General features: G+C 40.8%; 1 protein-coding gene across 1 annotated transcript in view; it reads right to left on the bottom strand.

Annotated features, from left to right (window-relative positions):
- AGBL4 (AGBL carboxypeptidase 4) overlaps positions 1 to 25,564 on the bottom strand; it is a 1,125,681-nt gene that overhangs the window by 299,537 nt on the left and 800,580 nt on the right. Inside the window, exon 6 of the mRNA XM_040978580.1 lies at positions 6,486 to 6,525. Within this exon, the coding sequence (XP_040834514.1) occupies positions 6,486 to 6,525 (40 nt within the window). The remainder of the gene's footprint in view (positions 1 to 6,485; positions 6,526 to 25,564) is intronic.

The raw sequence follows: 25,564 nt of genomic DNA, 5'->3' as shown, positions 1-25,564 counted from the left end.
GGAGACCTGGATGACTTCTGGGCTCCTAGCTTCAGAATGGCCTAGTCTTGGCTATTACAGGCATTTGGGGAAGATGGAAGCAGATGGAAGATCTCAGTGTGGCTCTAGTTCTCTACGTCAAATAAATACAAAAATAAGTAATTTTTAAAAAGTTGTGACTGGCACTTTTAACTTGATAATGGGAATTAAAAAAAAAAAAAACCTTCCAGAAATGTGAGAAAGTATATTGTCATTGCCAAATATTCTAGTTCTTCTCACTGTGGTGTTCTTCCTGTGGGAAGGTGATGCAGTTCTGTTCTGTTGGATTTGAAAGTGGCCATATGAGTTGCTTTGAGTGAGAAAAGCTGGGAAGAAGTGACCCAAGATGCTTTTAAAAGCAGCTTCGTGGCTCACCGCCTACCCCTCTTTTTCACCCTAGCCATGAAGGTCACCATGGCACGTGCTTTCTGCATCTCCTACAATCACACAGACTCTTGGTGCTTATTATTTCTATATGTGCTTAATAACTTGCAATTACTGATACCTGCACACTCATCTGGAGGGCTGTCTCTGCTCATTGCAATCTGCTACTTCCATATATGGGGTGGATTGCAAATATCAGGGAGTTATCTGCCCTATCTTCCCTTTTGCTTCTTTTTTGCCCCTCAAGGAGGTAACTTGGTGGCTTATTTTCCACTTGTTTTCAGAGTCCTCCAGAGTGGGGACTACTGTCCTCTGTAATAGCTTGTTCAGTAATGAAGCTTCATTGTTTGTTTTTATTCCTTTTCCATTTCAGTTCTCTACCTGCACCTCCCAAATAAACTATTTGACCTAAAATTTTTGTCTCAGAGTCTGCTTTTAAGAAATTCAAATTAAGAAATCAGAATATAAGATGCTTGATTAGTCTGGATGCCACAGTGAAAGTGATATAGAGCAGAGTAGGTGCGTGTGCTGAAGCAACCTTTGTCTTCACCTGTTAACAGTTAGAATGTTACTGTGACTTAGTGAGTTCAGCCTCTGTCCACAACAGTGGCAGCCCAAGGGATGTAAGTCCCAGCTGTTCCATTTCCAATCCAGCTTCCTGCTAATGCATCTGGGAAGGCAGTGGAAGATTAGCCCAGTGCATCTAACGGGAGGCCCAGAACAAAACCCTGGCTTCTGGCATTGGCCTGGTTTAGCCCGAGATGTGGCAGTCATTTGTAGAATAAATCAGATAATGGAAGATCTCTCTCCCTCTATCTCTGATACTCTACTTTTTCAAAGAAACAAAGAAAGAAATCTTGAAAAAAAGAAAGAATTTAGAATATCACTGACACTTCAGTGTCATAACTGGTGAATGAAGCATACCTTTCTTCAATAATTTTTTCCTACAGATACAATTAGAGATGCATGCAAAAAAATTATACAAGAATGTTGATTACAGTGTTATCTGTAGTTAAATAATCAAGAATAGCTTAATATGTCACAGATAGAGATAAATATACAAAGGAAAATTTTTGTCTATATAAATTTCCCTCATAGTAAATATTTAATAACATTGGAAAATACAATATATTCAAGTAAACCAATTTAGGTAGCATTATTTTATTCATTTTTTCAAATTGCATACACATTTCTGTATATAAAATAGCAGTCTCTATTCTTAGTTTGGTAGAAAGGGTTTTATTTGGAGAGGAGTGGAAGATTTCCTTATTGTTTGTCCTGTATATTAAACATGTGATTGGAGGATATGTTTTTGAAAAATTAAAGAAGACACTATAGTTACACTTCTGGGTCAAAGGACTAAGTGATTTCACACTTCCATATGTTCATATACTGCTACAAAATTTCTACAATGCATAAAACATGAAAACAAATAAATAAAAACATACTATTGGGCTCCATTGAGAGAGTTGTGTCACTAAGAAATCGAATTATACAGAAATGCAAAAGGGTAAGTTGTTCTGATGCTCCTGGCTTGCTGAGTTCTGGGGGAAGCAGGCAGTAGCCTCCTATGGAACAAACGGATGTAAATGAGATGGAGAACAACAAGTTTCTGCCTAGAGCAAGAGCCCTTGGGTAGGCCTTCGAAGTCATGAAGGGAGCATAGGAAAAAGGTTGCTGTACAACCTTGGGGAGATATTGTTATGCACAGGCTGGTTAAATGGGAAATACATAGTCAGGACCTAGGAGCAGTGCCAGGCCATTCTGTTAACGTTGTTTCACTGGATCTGCTAGATTTCCAATATTTGCCAGGTCCTTGACTGAAGATGTGGACAGAGAAATTCACAAAGTCGCTACAGAAGAAGACAGTTTAGTGGGGCTTGGGGAATGTGGAGAGACAACCAGAACACTTCCTTTCCAAAATGATCCTATAAGTTAAAACTTCAAAACACATGAAGAAGTTTGAATGCTAAAAATGATACCAACCCAAACCAACAATTCTGGGTTGAATTCTCTCCAGATGAAACTTACTTTATGGAACAAAAATTTTAAAATAAGCATATTGAAGCTGTTCAAAGAAACAACTGAAGACATTAAAACAGAACAAGAAATTATGAAACAGAATAGGCAGAAATAAAACAAGAACAGGTGGATATGAACCAAATTAGAACTCTTGGGAATGAAAAACATATAGCCATTGAAATATTGAAAAAGAGAAAAAATATAGACTAGACATGGTCAGAAAGTACATTTCTGTATGCAAGTTACTTGTGAGAAACTAGAATCAGTGCAATAAGATAAAATAATAAAAATTGTGAAAAATCAGTTAAGAACCAAGAAAGGCCTCTTGGTGGAACCTAACACTTGTTCAATATAGGAATTCATGTGAGAATAAGAAAAGGTATAAAAAGTATTTGAAAAGATAATTTGCCAATAGCTTCCTCAAATTAAAGGAAATTACAGATATTTAAGGAGAAAGTCTATCCATATTTAATTGAAAAAGGATTGAAATCTAGACACATCACAGTGAAAAGGCAGAGCATTAGGATTTTTTTTAAAGTGTTTGAAACCTACCCAAGAAAAGTAGGTCATCAAAAGCAATTATATAATAGCAGACTTCTAAACATGCAAGAAGGAAAGGAAAAATCCTCAAGGTGCAAGGAAAAGTCTTCTTCAAACTAGAATTTTAACCTAGCTCAACTGACACTTGAGAAAGGTTCAAACAGTGACATGGACAGTCTACCAGAGTTCTCTAAGCATTGTCACTAAGACGGCAATCAAAGGATGTGCTTCAGCAAAGCAAAATATGAAAGTCTTGAGGTACGAGAAAGAAGAGAATACAAATAATTCATAATCTGTGCAGGCAAAATCAGATAGCAAATAGCAGTAATAGCAACAATAATACATTGTTTATCTTCTTTGTAAAGGTTAACTTAAAATTCAAATAAGAATAAGTAGGTGGTAATAGGGCAATGGTTATATGTACAGGTGGCTAAGACATTCTAAGGCTCTTTTTGTGGCTGAAAGGATCAAAGAAATTTTGAATAACTTTTAAAATGTATGGCCACTATGCAGAGATAAAATTTGTATTATCTAAATCTGTAGAGGGGAGAAGCAGGCAATATGAATAACCAAAACCTCCCAAAAGTCATGGTAAAAGAATGAAATAGAGAAAACTTGTGATAAGGAGAAAAGAGAAATATAGTGGTAGAAATAAGCTCAAATATATCAGTTATACTCAATATAAACATATTAAACTCCCCTGTCACAACACAGAAATTATTAGATTGTGTTTTAAAACTACGGTTATAACTTTTAAAAGATGCATATGAAAGGGAATGGTCTAATGATATCTCTTTGGCAATCATGATGATGATAACAAAATATATTGTGAAATCAATGTAGAGGTACATAAAGTGGTAAGACAATGGAATAGCAGAAAAATAACTCAGAAGTATTCTGTAAATAAGAAAATTGCTATGCATCTAGTTTATAATGGCTGATGGATAGGGAAAGGCAAGACTAGTATTGTATGGCTCTGAGACAATAGACTTAAAGGAACAAAAATTTTAAATTCCTAACTCTTACATAAATAGTTGTAAATGAGACAGAAGAGTCACATAGAGTCATCTGTTGCAAAGAACTTGATAAATTCTAGAAGTAAATATGGAAGAATATGATAGCCAAGCTCTTAAATAAGTCACAGAAGCAAATCTCAAGAACCAACAAACTGATTAAACCCAGCCGCATTGGAAATTTTGAAATCTTTCATAAAACAAAGCATACGATAAACAAGAAATACGAGCAATGGCTTTGGAAAAGACATTTGCAATGCATATTAATGACACAATATTGATGTTCAGAATAATACATGCTTACAAATTTATTTAAAAACCCAACCCAAGGGAATGGGACAAAGAATATCAAAATTCAGTTCACGGGACAAACCAAAGTGCAAATAAATAAATGAAAGAATACTCACCCTCACCAGTAACCAGGGAAACACATATGATAAGATGGAGTACCATTCACATTGATATTCCAACTGGGAAAATGCTAAGTTTGAGAATTTCTAGAATTGTGGATGCACAGAAATAGAGGCATTTAGATTCCACTATTGGACATGTGAATTTGCTCAACTATTTTAGCAAACAAGTGGCCAGTGCATAAGGAATGTGAAATGCATATAATCAGTAATTCCTGGTGATGCACCCTAGAAAAATTGTCACTTATACACAAAAAGACATATGCATACTTGCTCTTGATGAAATTGTTTGCAAATGAAAACTATAAATAACTTAAATTGCAATAAGAATGGTCAAATTATAACCCTATCATCCGCAAAAAGCCATGCAGCAGTGGACCAACATAGATGAATTTAAATAATTCAATATTGATTGGTGAAAGAGTCACAGAATGATATTTATAGTATGACATCATTTAGAGAAATTTTTGAAATAGCACTAGGCATATTTTTGGGTACATAAGGAAAAATATTGGTTTACAAACATGATTACCTAGAGGGAAAAAGGAGAGTGATGCAATCAAATAGGAATATAGAAAAGTCCTAATTCTATTTATTTCTCCATATATTTTAAATAGAAGACTGTGGCACAGATGGCACAATGTTGATATGATAAAGCCATGGTGTAAATGGCTACTGATCATGTCTATATCCTTTTTTGTTTATCTGAAATTGTTAATAACAAAAAATTAGCTTTTGAAGAAGGTAGCACATGGATTGTCAAGGTTTCCAAATTTCCAGTAGGCATTTTCAGAGTTGCCTAGGCTATGAGGAGTCAGAGCATCCAACCACAGGGCTGCTTTTGTTGATGATGGGCTGGTGAGAAGGAGCGGCAACTTAGAACCTTCTACTGGCAAATGTATAGAGGAAATGAACTTGCTGTAGCTGCACCAGCTTCTGGCAAGGTAGGAAATGAGGGCGAATTTGATAGTGAGAGATAACCACTCAGATGTTTTCTTGACATAGAATAGAGTTGTCCATATAGTCCATGGTTTAGTAGCAATTCCTTATCTTTCCAACTGATGGTTCACAGAGAAATATTTGTCAGGCACACTGAAATACAGGCTACCCAGAAACTGAACGGGTGAACAGCGCCCACTATCCCACACGTGTAGCCTATCTATAGTCTACTATGTGCCATAACAAACCGTTTGGGGAATCTTGCCCCAGAAGAGAGTCTTTTTCTCAACAAAAAGGAGAAATATTTATTGGAAACTAGCCTCTAGAACCACTCTGCCACAGTAACCCCTTCTCCTTATAGTCTGTAAACTCATAACACCCAGCATTTCCAGTGATCACTAGGGCTGTTAACTATAGTGAATACCACCTTTGAGAGAAGCTATGCCACCACTTCCACTCTTGAGTGATCTTCAACCCTACCGGTGTTATCAGCATGCCAATACTAGTGATCTCCAACCCTACCGGTGTTATCAGCATGCCAGTACTGTGATCTCCAACCCTACCGGTGTTATCAGCATGCCAATACTTGTGAAAGAGAATGTTATCTCCCATAGCTGCAAACTTCCCAAACATAGTAAAACATCTCTGCCAAGAATAAACTGCTCAGCCCCTTGCTGGGCTGGATGTCAGGGCTGGTGGGAAGAAAGGACTTTCTCATTCTATGGCCAAAATGTGTTGGGTGACTGAACTGTCTCCTAAAAAATGAGAAGCAAAAGTCATCTTGGTTTAAACACAGCCAAGTGACCAGAGTTTGGTCGCTTTCCCAGATGGACTCTTCCTCCTGGGTCATTCGCCCTTCCTGTCAAGGCACCTACTTAGCAGTTTCCTCACTATGATTCCAAAGGTGATTTACAGAGAACCTGAGCTTGAAGTATGCGGCAACACTGGCAGAGTCAAGAGGATGCAGCCCAGAGCTGAAGGGCAGAAAAGGAAGTAGTACAGGGCAGAGGGAAAGGGAGGAAGACAATCATGGTGCGTGAGTTCTGCCATTCAATCATGGGGTCAAAGGAAGATGGAAGGCATTGCACTGGGATAGGCAATAAGGCATCACTGCAGGAAATCACAAAAAGGCCCAAACAGAACAGCCGCACCTACTCACCAGGGCTGGTTATTGTCAGGAGCTCAAGCTGCCGCTGTTGCTGCAAAAGAAAACATATTGTGAGTGTGTTGATTAGAGCCAGGGTTATGCTTATGCAAAGCAGGCCAGGGAGGACATGCAAAGTGGGTGTTCAGTCCCACAGATCAGGGCAAATTGTACCAAACTAGCTGTTCGCTCATAATTCTGCGGAGAGGACTTGCACCCACAGACACCGGGCACTGGGTCATTTGTCTTCAGAAACATAAATGGTTGGAGCTGAGACCTGGAAGGCTTTCCAGTCAAAGTTGCACTCAGAAAACTCCTTCTCCAGTGCCAGATTCCTTTAGTTTCCTCTTGGCTCTGGTCGAGGGACATATATCCTGGCAGCCCTCTTTGATTTGGATACATGTGTTAGTATCACTATCTAGATCTTTCTTCCTAACCCAGATACTTCTGAACTTGTTTATTTCTCAAACCTGCTCAGCAAAGCCATGGGAATCTCAATGGGCAATGATCAAATCATTTCTTCTGTAACTGAATCTTTATCTCTTTGCATCACACATCATTCATACAAAATAGCATTGTGCTAAGACTATCAGGCCAGACTGATCAGTCCATTTGTGTTGGGAAATAAGTGGCCTTGATTCCCCATGGGCTGGGGAGGTCACTGTCAGTAGCTCAACAGGCTGGCTGTACCCTATCATAGCATACCTTCTGGGAAACCACTTGAGTGGATGTCATGGAACCTGTGTACAGAAATGGGTTTGGGATGCTGAGGTGGGGCATCAGAGAAGAGCTCCTTTAAAGATTCCAGTCACAATTCTTTATTCTTTCTTCCTGTTCACCTGTGCTGGTCTACATCTATGTTTCCATAAGCTGTGCTGGAACTCTGATTCTTTTCTTAAGAAAAGCTCTCATTGAGAAGCATTTTTTTTCCCAGGCTACAAAGAGCAGGAGTTTCTGATCACCTGGTATTTCATCCTGCAACCCCCTTGGCTGTATTCCACCCCATCTGCCTTTATCTCTTCATTACACTCCTCTTCCATAGCACTCCCCCCCACCCTCGCATCAGTGACTTCTCATGGACTTAAAATCAAGTCTGCATCCTTTCAAGACCTTTGCAATCACAAAACCCTACTCTCCTGCCAGCTGGTAACTCATTCCAGTTGAATGTTTTCAAGCAAACAATGCAACTGCAAGATGTCACTGAACTACATAGGGAGCACAAATTCTTCTGCTGAAATGAAACACACACTCAGCCTGCTGGGAAGGAATGCTGGGACCAGCTCGCTTTCCCTCCCAAACACAGAGCTGGGCCAGTGGGGAAATTGGCTCAAGCTGCCTTGCCAAAGCCAACCTGTGTGGTTTGGCACCTTCCTCATGCACTCTGGAAGAATCCTTATTTTTCCATAACCTTGACTTTGTGATGATCACAGCTGGTGAAGGAGGTCTGTGTACCTGAGGAGTGTCTGTTTCTAAACTAAGATGCTAACTGGTGACTCTGCATCCAGAATCCAGTAAAGAAACAAAAAAAGCAAGAAAATCTCCCAGGAGTCAGGCAGGTCTGGGCTTGTGTCTTGGCTTTTGAGTGTGGCTTTGTATAACTGACTGAAGGTCTCTGATCTCCAATTTGGCAACCCTAACATGAGCACGTGAGCCTGAAATATGTCAGTGACACGGAAGTCAAGTGAAACAGTCAAGTGCAACAGCTACTTCAGAGTTTCCCAAGAGCCTCCAGAGCCGGACATGGTGTAAGCTGGTGTGGTTCAAGGTCAAAGTCAGCATTCAGAAGGGACCATATTTTAGTTCTAGTCTCAAGCTGCAGTTTCCTGTGTATGTGTGTCTTCCTTGTCAGATAACAAGCAATTTAAGGTCCTGGAACATCCATTGTTCATCTTAATATCATTGTGGCCTAGAATAGCCTTTATTAAGTATTGCTGGGCTTGGAGGAACTAATGTTATATCCATGTTATTTTTTAAATCTCACTGCCAGTGTTCATGCTGAGCCCTCTGCCAATCCTCCTGTAATCTTCCTGGAGAGCCCTCCTTACTTAAGATCTCCATGACAATCAACATACACCAGCCCCTTCTCTTCCTTCCTCGGAACAAAAGGAGTGTTTCCTGCTTTATTCTTCCAGTGAATCTTGTAGCTCTATGTGTTGTATCATGCTTTGTGTCTTGTCTGTTTCCTTGTCTCTCTCACTTCAGGACAAGGCCATGCCATTTCATCTCTATGCCTTGAGCAAAGATCTGGAAGGAATGTTTAATGTCAACTTGCTCAACTTGTAACGCTCTTGTTACATAGTCACAGATCAGCATGGATAGTGCACACACTGCTCCCTCTCTGAGACCTCCTCTGTCACATCTTCAGGTTTCCTTGTCTTTGTAATTTTTCCCTCCGACCATGTCTGCAGCCAACAATACTTTCTCCTGTGGAGACTCCACTTGAAGTTCTTTTGTATTATCCTCTGGAGATAATTTAAATCTAACCTAGTGACAAGACCATTTAACCTACAGTTCACTAACATATGTGTGCACCACCTAGTGGCACAAGCACATAAATGTAAGTTTTGTTTCAACCTGTAGCTGTTCAGATAGGATTGTAAAATCCACATGTTCCATATGCAAATGGTAACAAAGATGTATACACCAGAAATTTAGTTAGAAACAGGAACATTCAAAGAATTTCCCCCAATCCTTCAAAAATTATTCGAGTTTACCAATGGAAAACAGCATTTGTAAAACCAGGGCACGTGATTAATGGGATTTAAAAAATAATGACTCTCAATCAGTCATATAAACTTAGTCCCAATTAAACATAAAAAAACTTACTAAATTATAATTAGTTATGAGCTGAGACGGCTTGAGCCTTTTACATGGACAGAATGAGCTGTCTGAATGGTGGGATCTGCAACATTAACACGAGGAAGTGAAGTCAGTGAGGGAGGCTGGTAGCAGGTTTGGTAGGCAGACAGGACTTACCAGCTATTGAAATGACCAAAAGTTGCAGAGTAGGTAGAGCCTTCACATGTGTGGAAATGGCAGTGTCTGTGTGTGGGAGGGTGTAGGTGGCTGGGAGAGCGCAGGGAGAGAACAGTCGTCCTAAGATAAAGGAATTTCATATGCAGTCAGAGAGGAATGTGCCTAAGTTTGCTTGTGTAGTATTCTTTGGGCTTCTGGTGAGGTGTGAATCATGTTGCCATACTAGGTCAATTTTAGTTCTAATTGTATAACAGCCCTGCATTCATCTTTCCTTGGTAGACCAAGGTGTCACATATGGACACTGGCTGCAGGAGTGGATGAGGCCCAAGTGTTGGTCCCCAGTATCCACATGGGAGACCCAGATGAAGCTCCAGGCTTCGGCTTGGCATAACCCTGGCCATTGTGGCCATGTGGGGGAGTGAATCAGCAAAGGGAATCTCTCTGTTTATCTTCTATCCCTCTTTCTTTCTCTGTCTGTAATTATGCTTTTCAAATACATAAATCTTTTTTTAAGTTTATCTGCATTTATTTGAAAGACAGGAGGAGATACAAAGAAATAGACACACACACACACACAGAAAGGTGGGTAGAAAGGGAGATATTTTGGATGGGAAGAGACAGAACGAGAAAAAGAGAAGGAAAGATTTTCCTTCTGCCGTTTCACTCCACAAATGCCAACAGCTAGGGTTGATTGAGGCAGGAGCCAGAAGCTGGGAACTGCCTCCTGAGCTCCCATGTGTGTGGCAAGGATCCAAGGCCTTGAACCTTGCTCTGATGCCTCCCGGGGTACACATTAGCAAGAAGCTGAATGGAAAGCTGAGTAGGACTTGAACTCAGATACTTTGACATGTGATGGTGTGTCCCAAATAGTGACTTAACCTATGGTGCTTCAACACCTGCCTCTAGTCTGAGTCATTTTGAAGTATAAGTCACATATTTTTAATGTATACATTTTTTACTTCCTCTACTATTTTGATTCTAATCCTTTTCAGGCAAAGTAGTATTAACCAATAAGATAGCAATTAACCAATAAGATAGCAAAAAACCAATTGGTTTTAGTGTCACACAAAACAGTTTGAAAAGTGCAGTTACTACAGCTTTCTGTGTAAAGACTAGAGACTACAGAGCAATATCCAACCTAGAAGATACTCTTCTGTTCATATCTGGAGCTCGTCTGATTACAATTACAGGAAGAATTCTGTAGAATGAGCATCAGACTAAAAAAAAAAAAAAATCAAAGGGATGAATTCCGAGAAGTAAGCCATCCTCCAAACTGTGTTATCCTAAGCATGTTACTCAAGATAGCTTCCATTAAAAGAGTGCACACTAGCTAAGAGGGTTAAGAGGAACTAGGCCCACAGAGACAAATGAAGGCCTGCTCTACAAAGTGTTCCATACACAGACTGGTGGAGCACTAGGATTTCTGAGAGTCAGCTCCAGTCCTCTGCTACCTTAGTCTGAGTCTTTGCACTTCTAACTATCTGGTACACAGCCTTCTATAACAGATGAACTGATATCCTTGTTTCTAGTTTTGCCTAATTTCTCCTATTAATCCTCGACATTGCAGCTGGAGTGAATTTTCTAGAATGTAAATCTTAAATCTCATCAAGGCTCCTACAGGATAAAAGTTTAACCTTCAGCGGCTGTTGGAGGTCTTCCATGACTTGGCTCCTGCCTTCCAGGGCCTGTTCTCTTCATCTGAGCTCTAGTCATCCAGTTGTGATGGACCACTTCCAGTTCTTAAGTTTGCTGTGCTTTCCTTTCCAGGCATTTGCTTTTATTGTTTTTGTCTACTTGAAGAAACAATCGCACACCCAATCTACTTGGCATAGACAGATAATTCTATGTATTGTTTGGATCTTAATTCATATGTCATGTCTTCTGTGAAACCTTTTTAAAATCTGTCAAGGCTGAGCTGGATATTGGGCTTGACTTTATAAGATAACCTACTCACTCCTTCACCCTCTCCACTGTCTGAACGGGTTCCCTTAGGTCACAAGGCTGTGTCCTCTTAAATTCTCTGATCTAGAAGCAAGCTGCTCACTCGATCAACAGATGCCTCAGTAAGGACTTGCTGTTGCCCGTAACCAGGATGAGAGATGGATAAGGTCCTCTTCAATTGGGCAGAAGAGGTCTTTGTTGTTGGCTCCCCCTCTTCCAAGGCAACGTCCCCACTCCCCTGGCAAACACAACACTCACACACTTCCCCAAGAACTTTTTTCTCAAAACTCTGTTTCTATTTTGAGAATTCAGGAATCGAGCCATAGCACCTTTGGCCTTCTTCGTCTGCATGGGTAAGGATGAGACTAAGGTTAAAAAATGGACACAAAGTTAAGGGAGCTGTGGCACTGGTTGGAAGAGTGAGCTTCTGGGTGACAGAATAGAATGATCACTGAGTACATATTCTGCTTTATTCCCTGTGCTTGGGAAAAAGTCAGTCTTTCACAGCATACACGGCAGATGAGTGAAACAGAAGTCTCAGTAATGACTGGGTATTTCTTGTCCCACCATGATGTGGGACTCAACATTCTCCTAAGTTGTGGGCCACAGGGGCAGAGGCACACATTGGGCCTCAGGACACAGACACCTCTTGTTCTTGCAGCCCTTTCCCCTACACCTGGCCTCAGTTTCCTCTTTCCATAGACCATTTGGGGTCCCGGTCCCCCATCTCTGTCCTATGCAAAGGTACAGCCAACTCCTTAGGAGATATTTCACACATACTGCTATCCTCTCTCTAAAAGGCTCTGCTTCTCCTCTCTGCTGTTCCAATCTACTCTCCTAAGTGGCTGCAGGAGTAATCACTTTAAATTAAACTTATTCCCATATTTCAATAATTTAATGATCCCCATCATATTTTTGACAAATACTAGATGTCTTAGCTTGGCATTCATGGAGAGTGTAAAAATTCCCACAAGTTTCATGTGTTATTTGAAAACAAGGCAGTTTTTATATTACAAAGTAATATTTCATTTGGAAAACAAACAAAAAAGAGCTATAATTTTCCATAGCAAAGACCAGACAATAAATATAGGCTTGATTGTTTTGTTCTGTCACCTGGCAGATGGCAGGAGTGGGGCCAGGTACCTCTGTGAAGAGACAGGAGAGACTCTGGAGACCTGAGGAACACTGTCTGGGAAACCAGGCTCAGGATCACCCCCACAGTCACAGGATTTTGGTCTTTCATCTGCCTGACCACTGTGTACACCACCCTGCTATGTCCCCCACTTCAGCTCCTGCCCGTGACAAGACCTTCCTTCCACCTGAGCTCTTGGTGAACAATCTAGCTTTGCTCATCTCCAATTCACAACTAGCACCCATCGACTCATGTGTCAATTCAGCAAGTATTTGTAAAATTATTTTTATTAGTTTCCATGATACACTTTTGTAGGTTTAGGGATTACCCCCCTAATTCCCTCCCCATGTTCTCTCACCATTTTCCCTCATATAATCGCAGTGGTTGAGTCCTTTACTGGCAATTACAGGATCAACATTCTGCTATTCAAATGTATCATGGCAATGTAGGTATAGATAAGGGTAGAAGATTTAGTATCATATTGACAAGGTATATTTCATTGTTTTACATGGGAGTCCTTCTTTTATCTGGGAGTGGAGATTCCTAATGAAATGTATTTTCACTTCCTGGTATGTCAGTCTCCATTATAGAGTTTAAGTATGAGAATATATGTATATATATATATATTTACCTATGGATCTATTTGTTTTGTATTTTGCATGAATTTTGCCTTATATCAGAGAGAATATATATTTGTTGTTTGGGATTGGCTTATTTCACTGAGCATAATGGTCTCCAGTTGGGACCATTTTGATGCAAATGATAGGATTTCATCCTTATAAATGGCTATGTAGTATTCCACAAAGTAGATTTACCACAGTTTCTTTTTTTCAAATTTTTACTTCTTTTTAAAAAGATTATTATTATCATTATATGATATAGTGCCATAGGCCCTGGGATTTCTTCTATCCCCTCCCCAGTTCCTTCCCCCTCTCCCTGGGGTCCCATATATCATTACTATAGTTTAGTTCTTCATACAGGGTCATATGTCCATCATTGCAGGCATGGACAACGCCAGAGTCCAGCATCCTATTGTCAAGATCTAGTAAACAGTTTCATTGGGAGACCATCTTTGTCTGGAAGTAGGGATGCATACTGCATTGTATCCTCACATCTGGATATGATAGTCTCCATTACACAGCTATTATACATCCTCTTAAATGGAAAGCCACACACAAAAAAAATCAACAACAGGAAGAAAAAAGAAATTAACAACACCAGGAACGTAAAAAACATGCTGCTAGATATGATAGTCTCCATTACACAGTTACCACACTTCGCCTTAAATGAAAAGCCACAAAGCAAAATAAACAGGAAGAAAAAAAAATTAACAATGCCATGAAGTTAAATAACATGCTACTGAATGACTAATGTGTCACTGAAGAAATGAAAAATAGAAAATCAAGAACCTTCTTGAAGAAAATGATGTCTCTGTATGATCTGTGAGTCACCAAAGAAATTAATCATAAGTGTTTTGAAAAGATGAAACTAACCGGCCCAGTGGCGTGGTCTAGCAGCTAACGTCCTCGCCTTGAATGCTCCAGGACCCCATATGGGTGCCAGTTCTAATCCTGGCAGCTCCACTTCCCACCCAGCTCCCTGCTTGTGGCCTGGGAAATCAGTCCAGGATGGCTGAAAGCTTTGGGACCCTGCACCCGCGTGGGAGACCTGAAAGAGGTTCCTGGTTCCTGGCTTCAGATCAGCGCAGGACCGACAGTTGCAGTCACTTGGGGAGTGAATCATCAGAGGGAAGATCTTGCCTTTCTGTCTCTCCTCCTCTCTGTATATCTGACTTTGTAATAAATATAAATAAATCTTTGAAAAAAAAGAGATGAAACTAACAAAAAACATCAAAATCCATGAGATACTGTTTCCACTGATCTTTGTTGGTGAAATGTGTTTCCTGAAGGCAACAGATAGTTAGGTTTTGTTTTTTAATCCAGTCTACTAATTTATGACCTTTAATTGATGAGTTGAAGCCATTTACATTCAAAATTAATATAAATAGGTGGTAATTTGGTCCCGTCATCTTAGCAATGGGTTGTTTATTACTTTAGTTTTCTGTTGTTATTTTACTGGGGTATTCTTTGTATTTGCCTTTGGTTATGTTGTGTGCTATTCCTGTTCTCAGTCAAGAGAACATCTTGAAGTATCATTTGTAGGGCAGGTTTGGAAGAGGCAAATTCTTTTAACTTTTTTTTATTATGAAAGAATTTTATTTCCTTTTAAAAGACAAAGCAAAGTTTTACTGTGTATGTTACCCTGGGCTGACAATTTTTTCCTTTTAGAATCTGGAATATGTCACTCCATTCTTTTCTGGCCTGTAGAGTTTCTTTTGAGAGATCTCCTGTGAGTTTAACTGGCATTCCTTTATACGTCAATTGATTTTTTTCATGTACACAATTCAGGGTCTTTTCCTTATGTTCGGTTGAAGAGAGCTTGATGATCATGTGTCTTGGTGAAGATCATTTTAGATCAAGCCTGTTGGGAGTTCTGTGCCCCTCCTGGATCTTATTTCCCAATTTGTTCTCTAGATTAGTGTAATTTTCCCTTATTATTTCATTAAATATGTTTGTAAATTCAGCTTCTCTTTCTGCACCTACTGTAACTCCCATAACTCTTATATTTGGCCTCTTAATAATGTCTTTCAATTCTTGAATACTTTTTTTAGCCTGATCCAGTTCTGCTCCTAGCTTTTTGTTTGTTTCCCCCTGGTAACAGGAAATATCTTCTAATTTTGAGATTCTTTATTCTGCAGTCTTCATTCTATTTTGGAGTCTTGCTACTGTACTTTTAATTTGCTCCACTGTATTCTTCATTTCTGATATATCAGAATTTAATTGATTCATTTCCAGTGTGACATATTCCTTGAATTCTTTGAATGCCTGCTTTATGTGCTTATTGTTGATAAGAAGTTTTATAACAAGTGTTTTGAATTCTGTATCCTCCATTTTTTCAATGTCTTCCTGAGTGAATTTTGAGGTTGGCATAAGGTTTTGCTCCTTTGCAGGAGAGTCTTCCGTAATATTCATTGTGCCTCTTCTCTTCCTTTGCTCTTAGTCATTGTACTTCTGGTTATCAGATTCTTCTCCTTAGGGCAGGTTTCTAAGCCGTGTCACCCGCAGGTCTACAATTCGATTTTACTTTATTGTAATTGGTACATGGCTCTTTGTTTGCAGTCACTTGTGACACTCCCTCTAGTGAGTTCCAGGTCTAGGTTCTTATGTTAGATTTCTATCATGATCTCCGTAGCTCCAGCTCCTGGCTCACCACTCTCCACCTCATGTGATACCATCCTGAGGCTGCCCAGTTTCTCCCACTTCCAGTTGGAATAAGTCCCAGGATTAGGGAGTCACTGGGTTCCTATATAGCCAGGTTGTTGTTGTTGCTGATCTTGCTGGAATCTGTTGACCGTTAGGTCTGAGGGCCACTTGGATCCATTTTGACCAATACAATGGCATAGTCGGTATTATTTTCCTGTGTACTGGCAATACATTAAGCTCAGTGAGTTTTCCCTGGGCTCAGCACACGTGCAGCTCACTGTTGTCCCCTGCAGTCTTAACTTCTTTGCCACACTGTACAAAATGGTACCTGATATTGCCCTGATAGAGTTCGTGATCTGTTGGCCATCAGGTCAGAGGGCTACTCAGACCTATCTTGAATGGAACCTGTAGCCTGCCACATTGCAGTTCACTGAGTCAGAAATGAGTTCACTTCCAGTTGCATGCATGCTCAGTCCTGCACTATAGCCTTTGCCTCCTTAAACAAAATTGTGCCCAATTCTGCTTTAGGAGGCAGATTGGGCTGTGAAATCCACCTTGTTTGCACACTACCTGTCTGGGATCTGCTGCTCTGTCTCTGCTCCTGGTCAAATCAAACAAACCAACAGGACGAGCAGTTAATTGTCTGGGTTCACCTCTGGAGCTCTCAGTAGATGGCCCTTCCCACTTTGTTGCTGGTGGAGTTCATATCACTGCATGGTGAATGCTGCTAGGGTCAGTCACTGTAACACCACGCCATTATCTCTGCTGCTTGTCTCTGTATCCGTCAGTCTCCAGGTACCCCTCTGTTGCTGTTCTGTACTCTCCCATTTCCTGGAATGTGCCCTCTCTGGTTCACCTTGGCTAATATTTCTCCATCTGTTTAAATGTGTCCTTACCCTATTCTGCCATCTTGATTCTTTCTGTTCTCTAGTTTCTTTTTCTATTCCTCTTTTAATAGGCATTTGAGTTGTTTCCTTGTCTTCCCTATTCTGTGTTGTGTTGCTATAAATATAGGGTTGCAGATCAATTTCTCACATGTAGTTTCCACTTTTTTAGGATATATGCACAAGGGTGGGATGGTTGGATACACAGCAGATTAATTTTCAGCTATCTGAGCACTCTATATACTTATTTCTGTAGTGGCTGCGCTAGCCTACACTCCCGCAAAAGTGGAATAAGGTATGCTTTTCCCCATATCCACGCCAGCAGGTGTTGTTAGAAGAATCTGCATGTCTTTCATTCATTAGGAGTTAGGTGGAACCTCATTGTGGCTTTTCTTTACATTTCTCCAACAGCTAGGGAACCTGAGCATGTTTTCATATGTTAGTAGCCATTTGAATTTGCTCTTTAGAAAAATGCTTGCCCATTTCCTTCACCCGTATTCACAGTGTTCTTTGTGCTACTGCTGTTGAGTTTCTGAAGCTTTTAGTAAATCCTGGACATTGGTCCTCTCCGTTGTGTAGTGTGCAGAATTTCACTCATTCTTTGGGTTGCTTCTTCTTTATGCTGATCATAAAGAAGAAACCGTTCAGTTTGATGCATTTTTATTTGTTTAGTTTGGCTTTGACTCCCTGGGATTTTGGTGCCCTTTCTAAGAAGTCTTCACAAATGCCTGTAAGTTACACAGTGCTTCCTATGTTTTTCGCTAATAGTTTGATCATTTCTGGAAGCAGGTTTAAGCCCTTGATCCATTTATAACTGATTTTTTTTGTATTAAATGAAAGGTGGGGATCTTTTGTCTTACTTCTCATGCTGATATCCAATTGTTTCAATAGCATTTAATTAAACAAAAAATTTTTAAAATAAATTTATTTTATTTTTATTGGAAAGGCAGATATACAGAGAGGAGAAGAGACAGAGAGGAAGATCGTCTGTCTGTTGATTTATCCTCCAAGCTTCTGCAATGGCCAGAGCTCAGCTGATTCAAAGCCAGGAGCCTCCTCCAGATCCCCCATGTGGGAGCAGGGTCCCAAAGCTTTGGGCCATCCTTGACTGCTTCCCAAGGCCACAGCAGGGATCTGAATGGAAAGTGAGGCAGCCAGGATTAGAACCATATGGGATCCCAGGGCATGCAAGGTGAGGACTTTAGCCAGTATGCTACTGCACCGGGCCCTAATTAAACCAATATTAATTGCATCTTTCCTGTGCATGTCCCAAGTGTCTTACTGGGGTTAGAGTGAGAAAGACTTAGCCTCTGTATACTCAAAGAGCTAGCTAATAGTGAAGTGGGGGGAGACTGACATTGACCTAGCAAGCAAATCATCGTACATTATGAATAAATAAAAATTATGCTAAATGCTCTCAAGAAAACTAGAAGAGGGGACCAGCACAGCAGTGTGGAAGGTGAAGCCTCCAGCAGCGATGCTGGCATCCCACATGGGCACTGGTTCCTGTCCTGGCTGTTCTTGCGATTCAGGTCTCTGCTATGGTTGCGAAAAACACCAAAGCTGATCCAAATGCCTGGCTCCCTTCCACCGGTGTGGGAGACCCAGGCGAAGCTCCTGGCTTTGCCCTGGCCTAACCCTTATTCTTGAAGTAATCCAGGGAATGAACTAGTGAACAAAAGACCTCTCTCTTCTTCTGTGCAACGTTGACTTTGAAGTAAATAAATAAATGTTGAAGAAAATAAGAGAAATGAAAGAAAACTACAAGAGGAAGTACTAGGACAAGGGTTCTAAGAATGTCAGAAACTCATTGGCCAATACCTGAATGCCACTCCCAAGTGTGCCCTCCACCTGCCTGCCTTAGGGGAGGCTGAGCAGAGGCTAATGCCCACCCTTCATTTCTGACACATACCTATGTGCATCCTTTTACTCAGAAGAAACGCTGAAATAGAAGCCCATTTCATGACTATGTGTTCAAGGGGGAGCAGAGAGGGGTAACAGACAAAACCTGGGGGTTGTACATATGTACCCCTTCAACACATTTTGCAGAACAATTTCTGCTCCCGCAGCTTCCAGTTGCTGGGAAAAGCAGACAGGCAAGTGTCTGTCATCCCCAAGGTCACTTATGAGAGTTCCGCAGCTCAGCTTCTGGTGGGCTGCCGAAAAGCAAAGCACGCAGAAATGGAGATGCGCACCTGACACTGCAAAGATGTTTGGAGTGTAGAATCGCTTGCCGCAGTGGCAGAAAGCAGCTGCCATTTGCTGAGCACTGAGTGTGGGTTAACCCTCACAACAGCTCTTTGAGAAAGGTATCCCTTGGCCCCCTCTACAAATGATGGAACCTGGGTTTGAGTGGTGGGGTTACGTGCCCGAGGCCACAGCTGCTAAGTACAGAAAAAAAAAAAAACCCCACCAGATTCAAGGTCATGCTGCTTGCTGCTACAGCCTTTTCTTGATAGCTTGTAAGGACAGGAAGCTGTGCAGGATGAGGAGGAATCTCTGCTGGTACCCAGATTTTCAGGCCGAGCAGCAGCGTGAGCTGCAGGGATGACTCTGCACACTCCGACTCACCTCTGTACACCTGGCTGGCAGTAGCTGCTACTCAGGCATGATGTTTTGTACTTTTTCTCACAGTGTTCACAGTTGGAAATTTTACATTTGCCCGTGTTGTTATTTGATTAATGCCATCCTTATTACCTTCTTTGCTGCTGACAGACAGGGCAGTGCTTGGGTACCCTGGCAGAGTGGGCTGTGTTCTAAATTTGTGTGCAATGATTGAATCTAAAAGCCTAGATCAGATTCCTAAAGAGGGTGTGGGTTGACTGCTGAGACCATCCCTGTTGCTGGACAGAAATGCCACATGGCCTACTCCCAAACGTTAGTCACCTGCCCACCAGGTTGCTGGCACTGGAAGGCTCCACCTTCCCCTGCTCTGAAGAAAAGCCCCAGGGCTGAAGAAGGAGATAAAGCAATTCTGTCCCTGCCTTGAGATGAAGGTATACACATCACACTTACCCCCAGCCCCTGCTCCAGGCCTGTGAGTCCATGCGAGGTGCTGCAAGCACAGATGTGGTATTGAAAGTGGCAGGTGGAGCTCTGGGCTCACACGTACTGGTGTGTATGCTCACAGGCTCCACAGCAACGAAGAACTGATCACTGCATGAATTTCATGCTACAGGCCAGGTGCTTACATGTTGGCCTTTATTTTCTCCCCATTTCTTGGGGTCGACATTGTGTCAAAGCTGTTAAAGTCGCCACTTGCAATGCTGGCGTATGGTGAGACCTGGCTGCTCCACCTCAGATCCAGCTCCCTGCTAATGTGCCTGGGGAAGCAGAGGATGGCTCAGGTGATTGGGACCCTGTTCCTATGTGGGAGACCTGGGAGAAGCTCTTGGCTCCTGACTTCAGCCTGGCCAAGTCCTGGTCATTGCAGTGGATTTGGGATACCACTCTCTCCCTCTCTTCCTCTTTCTCTGAATCTCTTCCAAATAAATAAATCTTTAAAAAAACATTACAAATGGTGACTGGAGTAGCCCCTAAAGGATGGGCATTGTTTTTCTTTTCAATGAGGAAGTAGGGCAGGCAAAATTTCAAAAGAGAATGAAAGAGGATCCCAGAAGGACCATGAGACCCCAGCTACACACTGCTTTGTCTCTGGGAGCTAAGCATTCATGCCTCACATTGAGTTCTTTCTTTGGGAATTTATCGTGTATTTATTTGGTAGGCAGAGTTACAAAGAAAAGGGGGAAAACATTGAATGATCTTTGATCCCACTGACATTTCTTCTAAATGGCCACAAAAGCTGGGTTGGGCCAGGCTGAAACCAGGAGCCATTAGTTTCATCTCAATTTTCCATATGTGGATGTGGGGCCTAAGCACTTGGACCATTTTCTGCTGCTTAGTCAGGAGCATCAGCAGGCAGCATCAAGCAGCCAAGACTTGAACTGGTGCCCAAATGGGATGCTAACACTGGAAGCAGCAGCTTAGCTTGCTACACCATAATGCCAGCTTCAACACACAGTTGTTAGACCACAGGGGTACCTCACTCAGAAACTGTATCCTGTTTGTGTATTTTACATACTTGGTTATTTAATATTTAATATATTAATTATCCACTACTGCCTCCCCCCAAAAATTGAAGAAAATTTTAAAAAAAGGGAAATACACCAAAATAGAAACCAACAGAACCTGGAGAAGAAGAAAAATAAAAATAGGAAAAAATTCGATGTGGGATCGAAACCACTTATTTCCACTCTCAGGGCCCTCAGAGGGTGAGGCCCTCAGGGTGGTCGGACTTGCATCGGTTGAGAAAGCGACATACCAGCCCAGCTGCAGTTGGAGCCAGTGGATCAGTTCCCGTGGTGCTTTGGAATAGGATCAGAGGGTATAGACGTGGGTAAAACCTGGGACAGCAGAAGCACTGGAGCTGGAATAAGAAGCCACAGTTCTGAGCAAATGAGGGCAACTCTTACATCCCATACTCTCCAGTGGCACAGCCCTCTCTCTTTCCACACCTCAAAAATAGGGGTAAGAGGTTTTTACAGTGGGACACAATTTTACTCAGATTTTTAATGTTGCAACAAACACTACTACTATGTTATCAGATAAAGTACAAACTCCATGATCTGTTTGTTTTTTAAAGATTAAATATGAAACTTAATAAAACATGAAAGCTTCAGACTTTCTGAAAGAATCAAGATCACCCTACTCAGGTGAAATAGTTTGGAGGCTGTGACTTCCACAAAGATCCCATCCTGCTTCAGACTCAGGAGGTGTGCAACTGCTCACTGGGATGCCACCCAGGACTGGGCAGGACTGCACGAAGCAATGGGTCAGGAACATGTGGGAGCCAGAAGCTACATGTGCTTGCCCTGGTTTGCCACTTAGCTGCAGAGTGAGATTGTCTGAACCTGTCCCCTCCGTACACTGTTCAAGGTACCGTGGACAAGCCAGTAGGATACGTTTTAGTGGGTTGAACTACATCTGCTGGCACAGCACGTGACACGTAAGCCGTGGGTAAATAACACAGTTTAATCCCCAAACCTCTTGGCTTGGAAAGTCTTTCTTTCCTGCTTTTTTTTTTCTGTCCTCTTGCCTATATCCTGGCCCCCTGCAAATCACTTCTGCTCCCCAAGGCTGAGTGAGGGGCCCCTGCAAGGATCCCCCGGCATCCCCTTCTGCCCTTGGCCACAGACATTATCAACTGCATGTTGCAATTATCTGTCTGAGTCATCTGATTTGGAGCTCCAAGGACGCTATGTGATTCAGATCAGTGTCTCCAGCTTCTACCACAGGACTTGGCACAAAACAAGCCCTCCGTCATGTTTGCTGAATTGCACGAAACTGTGGAGTTCCTGTGAAAAATATCATGACATTCAGAATGAAGCTCTGGCACGGAAAGTGAGGCAACATTAATCTGTGTTCCTGCCCAGCCCGAGCACTGCCTCACACGATGTCAGAGTTATATATACTGCAGGAAGTGAAAGTGCCAGGCCCGTAAAAGTCTATTTTCCACATTTGACTGGCTCTCGTGGAAGCGTCATTCCACCCTGATCCACCAAGACTTTCCACAAGAAGCTGCCAGCTTGATGGTGGGGAAGGAATCCAGATCTAATTGTGCTTTGTAAGTCTGGGACAGAAGGTATTGTTGCTTAAAAAATGGAACTGTCTAAATTAATTTTCCTGAAGCAAACATCTTTGCCAAATAAAAGCAATGCATAATAACAACCTATAATTAAAAGCAAAATGATACCTTTTGTTACATGGGGAAAGCAAATGTGGGCACCACAGAAAAAGACCAAAATGTAATTTTCATGCAACTCTGTATAGACATATCTTGAAGTCTGATGATACCAGTGTGTGTGTGTGTGTGTGTGTGTGTGTGTGTGTGTCTAAGACTAGGATGAGGGAGAGGTCTCTGTCTTCTCTTTCGGTGATGGAATAATTGATTTGACAAACAAACAGCATTTCTCTTTGAGTCTTCGGCAGTGTAGCCAGAACATTCTTCAGAGACCTTAGATTTTTCATTGGCAGGCAGCAACTGGGAACGGGGAGCGAATTAACATTTATTTAAGAGCCCTTTATTCCCTTGCCTAGTTTTCCTAATTCATTTTATTTCAACCTTATCTTTCAGCGAATCTTTTCTAGAAAAGAGTTAATCATAATGTAAAACACTTTTATTGTACACCTACTCTGCAACTATGTTCTTTGTTTAATCTTTTTATCCTTACAGGATTCTCATAAAGCAGGCACAAGTATTTAGCCTCATTGTAGGGATGAGGCTGTTCAAGCTCAGAGAGGTTAAGTCAACTGCCTGAAGTCACATTGCTAGAAAGCAGATGGAGCTAAGATTTAAATTGTCTATGAAACCTACATCCATAGAAGTGCTGTAACCTTTCAATATAATATTAAACAATAAAAGTAATGATATCAAATTTAGAAAGAAAAATCATGCAAAAATTTCAACTTCCCAATGGTTAATTTTATTTTTCCTTAGTCCTTATCTAAGTATCTAATATTATAGTGCAGAGATGATAATTATATATTTGAAAAAGATGCAATTATGGCATAAATATGCTATTACTCTCTCCTTCCATTACTTTTAGGTTACATTATATCATGAGAGTTTCCAAGACCATTATTTGGTCACTGAAAACGTTATTATGACTTAATACTGTTTAATCTGATGAAAGGGGGTAGTTTATTTAAATACAGGGCATTTAAGATATTGTTTCTGTGTTACTATAAATTACATTACAATAAACCTTTTCCTGTATGTCAATTTTTACTTTTGTTAGGATACGATAAATTGCCTAGAATAGATACTCAGGAGTAGAATTGAATTTCTGGTTCACATTTTCCATACCTTCTATTTACTCTTTGCACACAGTGCCAAACTATTTTCCAGGAGGATTATTCTCACTCACATTTTGATGAATCATATGTGAGAGAAAGATTGGGTTATAGCCTTGTCAGTATGGAGGAATCGTAACTTGTACAATATTTTTATTAATATAATAAGTATCACGCAGTGTCTGTCTTTTTACTTAGCAACAATTTCGTGGGTTGGAACTCTTTTTCATCATCTTGTTCATTTAATATGTTTCTTAGGTAGGAACTAATTTTTCATATTCATTTTTCAGGAATCGATATTTTTGTGTTATTTCTTATTTTAGCTTTGCTAATATTTGAAACTTTCAGAGAATGATCCTATTTTTTTTTTTTAATCAATCTGCCAGCTTTGGTGGCTCTGGTCTTACCCACTTGATCCTGATTTGCCAGTAAATGAAATCTTTTCCCTAAATAACAAGGATGTTTTCAAATTTTCGAGTTATATTTGGAAATATGTCCCAGGGTTTAGGGATGCCCTGTGTTCTACCCTGTACTCTTCCCCCTGAGGAAAGCTGCCTTGGAAGCAGAGGCAGAAGTGGAACTTGATCCCTGATATCCTAGCGTGGGATGTAAGTCTCTCAAGTGGGTTGGCCAACAGCACCTTTAATCCACGTTTTCTTAATTTCTATTCCTTTGCCTGCCACATCCTTCCAGCTGCCATCATCTTACACAACTGCTTCCCCCTCTTTTTCCAAATTTTAGCAACACAAGATTAATTCCACCTATAGATTAAAGTAGTTATGAAATGTCAAGATGCAACGGAATTCAGGATTATTTCCATCTATAAGCTTCTATGACCCTTGAGATCAACTTAGATACCCCTCTGTGCTTGCATAACCACATACCTGTACTTTAAAAAAAAACTAAATTTTACTTCTTTTTAAAATTATTATTATCATCTTGTGATACAGTTCCATAGGCCCTGGAATTTCCCTTATCCCCTCCCCAATTTCTTCCCCCCTCACTGAGTTCCCCTATATCATTACTAAAGCATAGTTTTTCATACAGGGCCATATGTTCATCATTGCGGGCATGGACAATGGCAGAGAGTCCAGCATCCTAATGTCAAGATAGAGTAAATAGTTTCACTGGGAGTCTATCTGTAATCCCCGCACTTTTTATACCATCCTGCAATTGCCTATTTATTTCTCATTCCAGACTGTGAGCTCCTTGAAGGCAAGAACTGTATCCTGCTCACCACTGTAACCTCAGCATCTAATTATCTTTTGGGAGACAGATGCCCAGCCAGTACACATGAATAAATAAATGAGCATGACCAGAACAGACTACAGAGCTGAAAAACAGCTGGTGATCCAACGGGGCAGGAGTTTTAAAAATTGTGCTTTTGTGTAGCTACTTAAAATTGTTAGATCTTCTTGTCCAACATTAGTTGGATTCCTGGTTGAATAAACAATAAAAAAGAGGGTCTGATTGCCAATAAGGCATTACTGTAGTTGATCAAAGTTTTGTTTGCCCAGCCATAGTGCCCCAGAGGGATCTCCTGATTAGGCCACCTACTCCACAAGAATTCTGGAGAGTACAAAGTATCGGCATTGCAATCAACTTGGCATCACTTCTGTATTTGCCTTTTTTCCAGCTTTCTGGTAACTGCCATTGAACAAATGCCTATCATCTGTCAAGTGCTGTATTTTGTGTTTCATATCTCATATCAAAACTCTAATTCTTGTCAACAAAACTGAGTTGCAAACACTGTTCTTCCTATACTAAGAAGCCAAAGTTCTATGTAATCCAGTTATGCTTTTCTAAATAGTTATAGGAAAATGTTCTAGTCTAGGGTCTTGTTATGAGCACATAGTTGGTGATTAAGAAAGTATAATGAATTGCATTCTTCTTGGGACACAACATCTCTGAATCAAATTTTCCAATCCTGAACAAGATCCTATGTCCGTGCAGAAGGCAAATGGTAACAACTGTCCAATGTTTCTCTGAATAATGCATATATATTTTATTCAAAAATATTCATAAAGATTAAGATTTAAGCAGGGC

The sequence above is a fragment of the Ochotona curzoniae genome, unplaced genomic scaffold (genome assembly GCF_017591425.1).
Source record: "Ochotona curzoniae isolate NIBS_2020 unplaced genomic scaffold, NIBS_Ocur_1.0 contig_291, whole genome shotgun sequence".
NCBI classification, from domain to species: Eukaryota; Metazoa; Chordata; class Mammalia; order Lagomorpha; family Ochotonidae; genus Ochotona; species Ochotona curzoniae.
The sequence above is the reverse complement of the archived record's forward strand: the minus strand, read 5'-3'. Positions and strand labels throughout refer to the sequence as shown.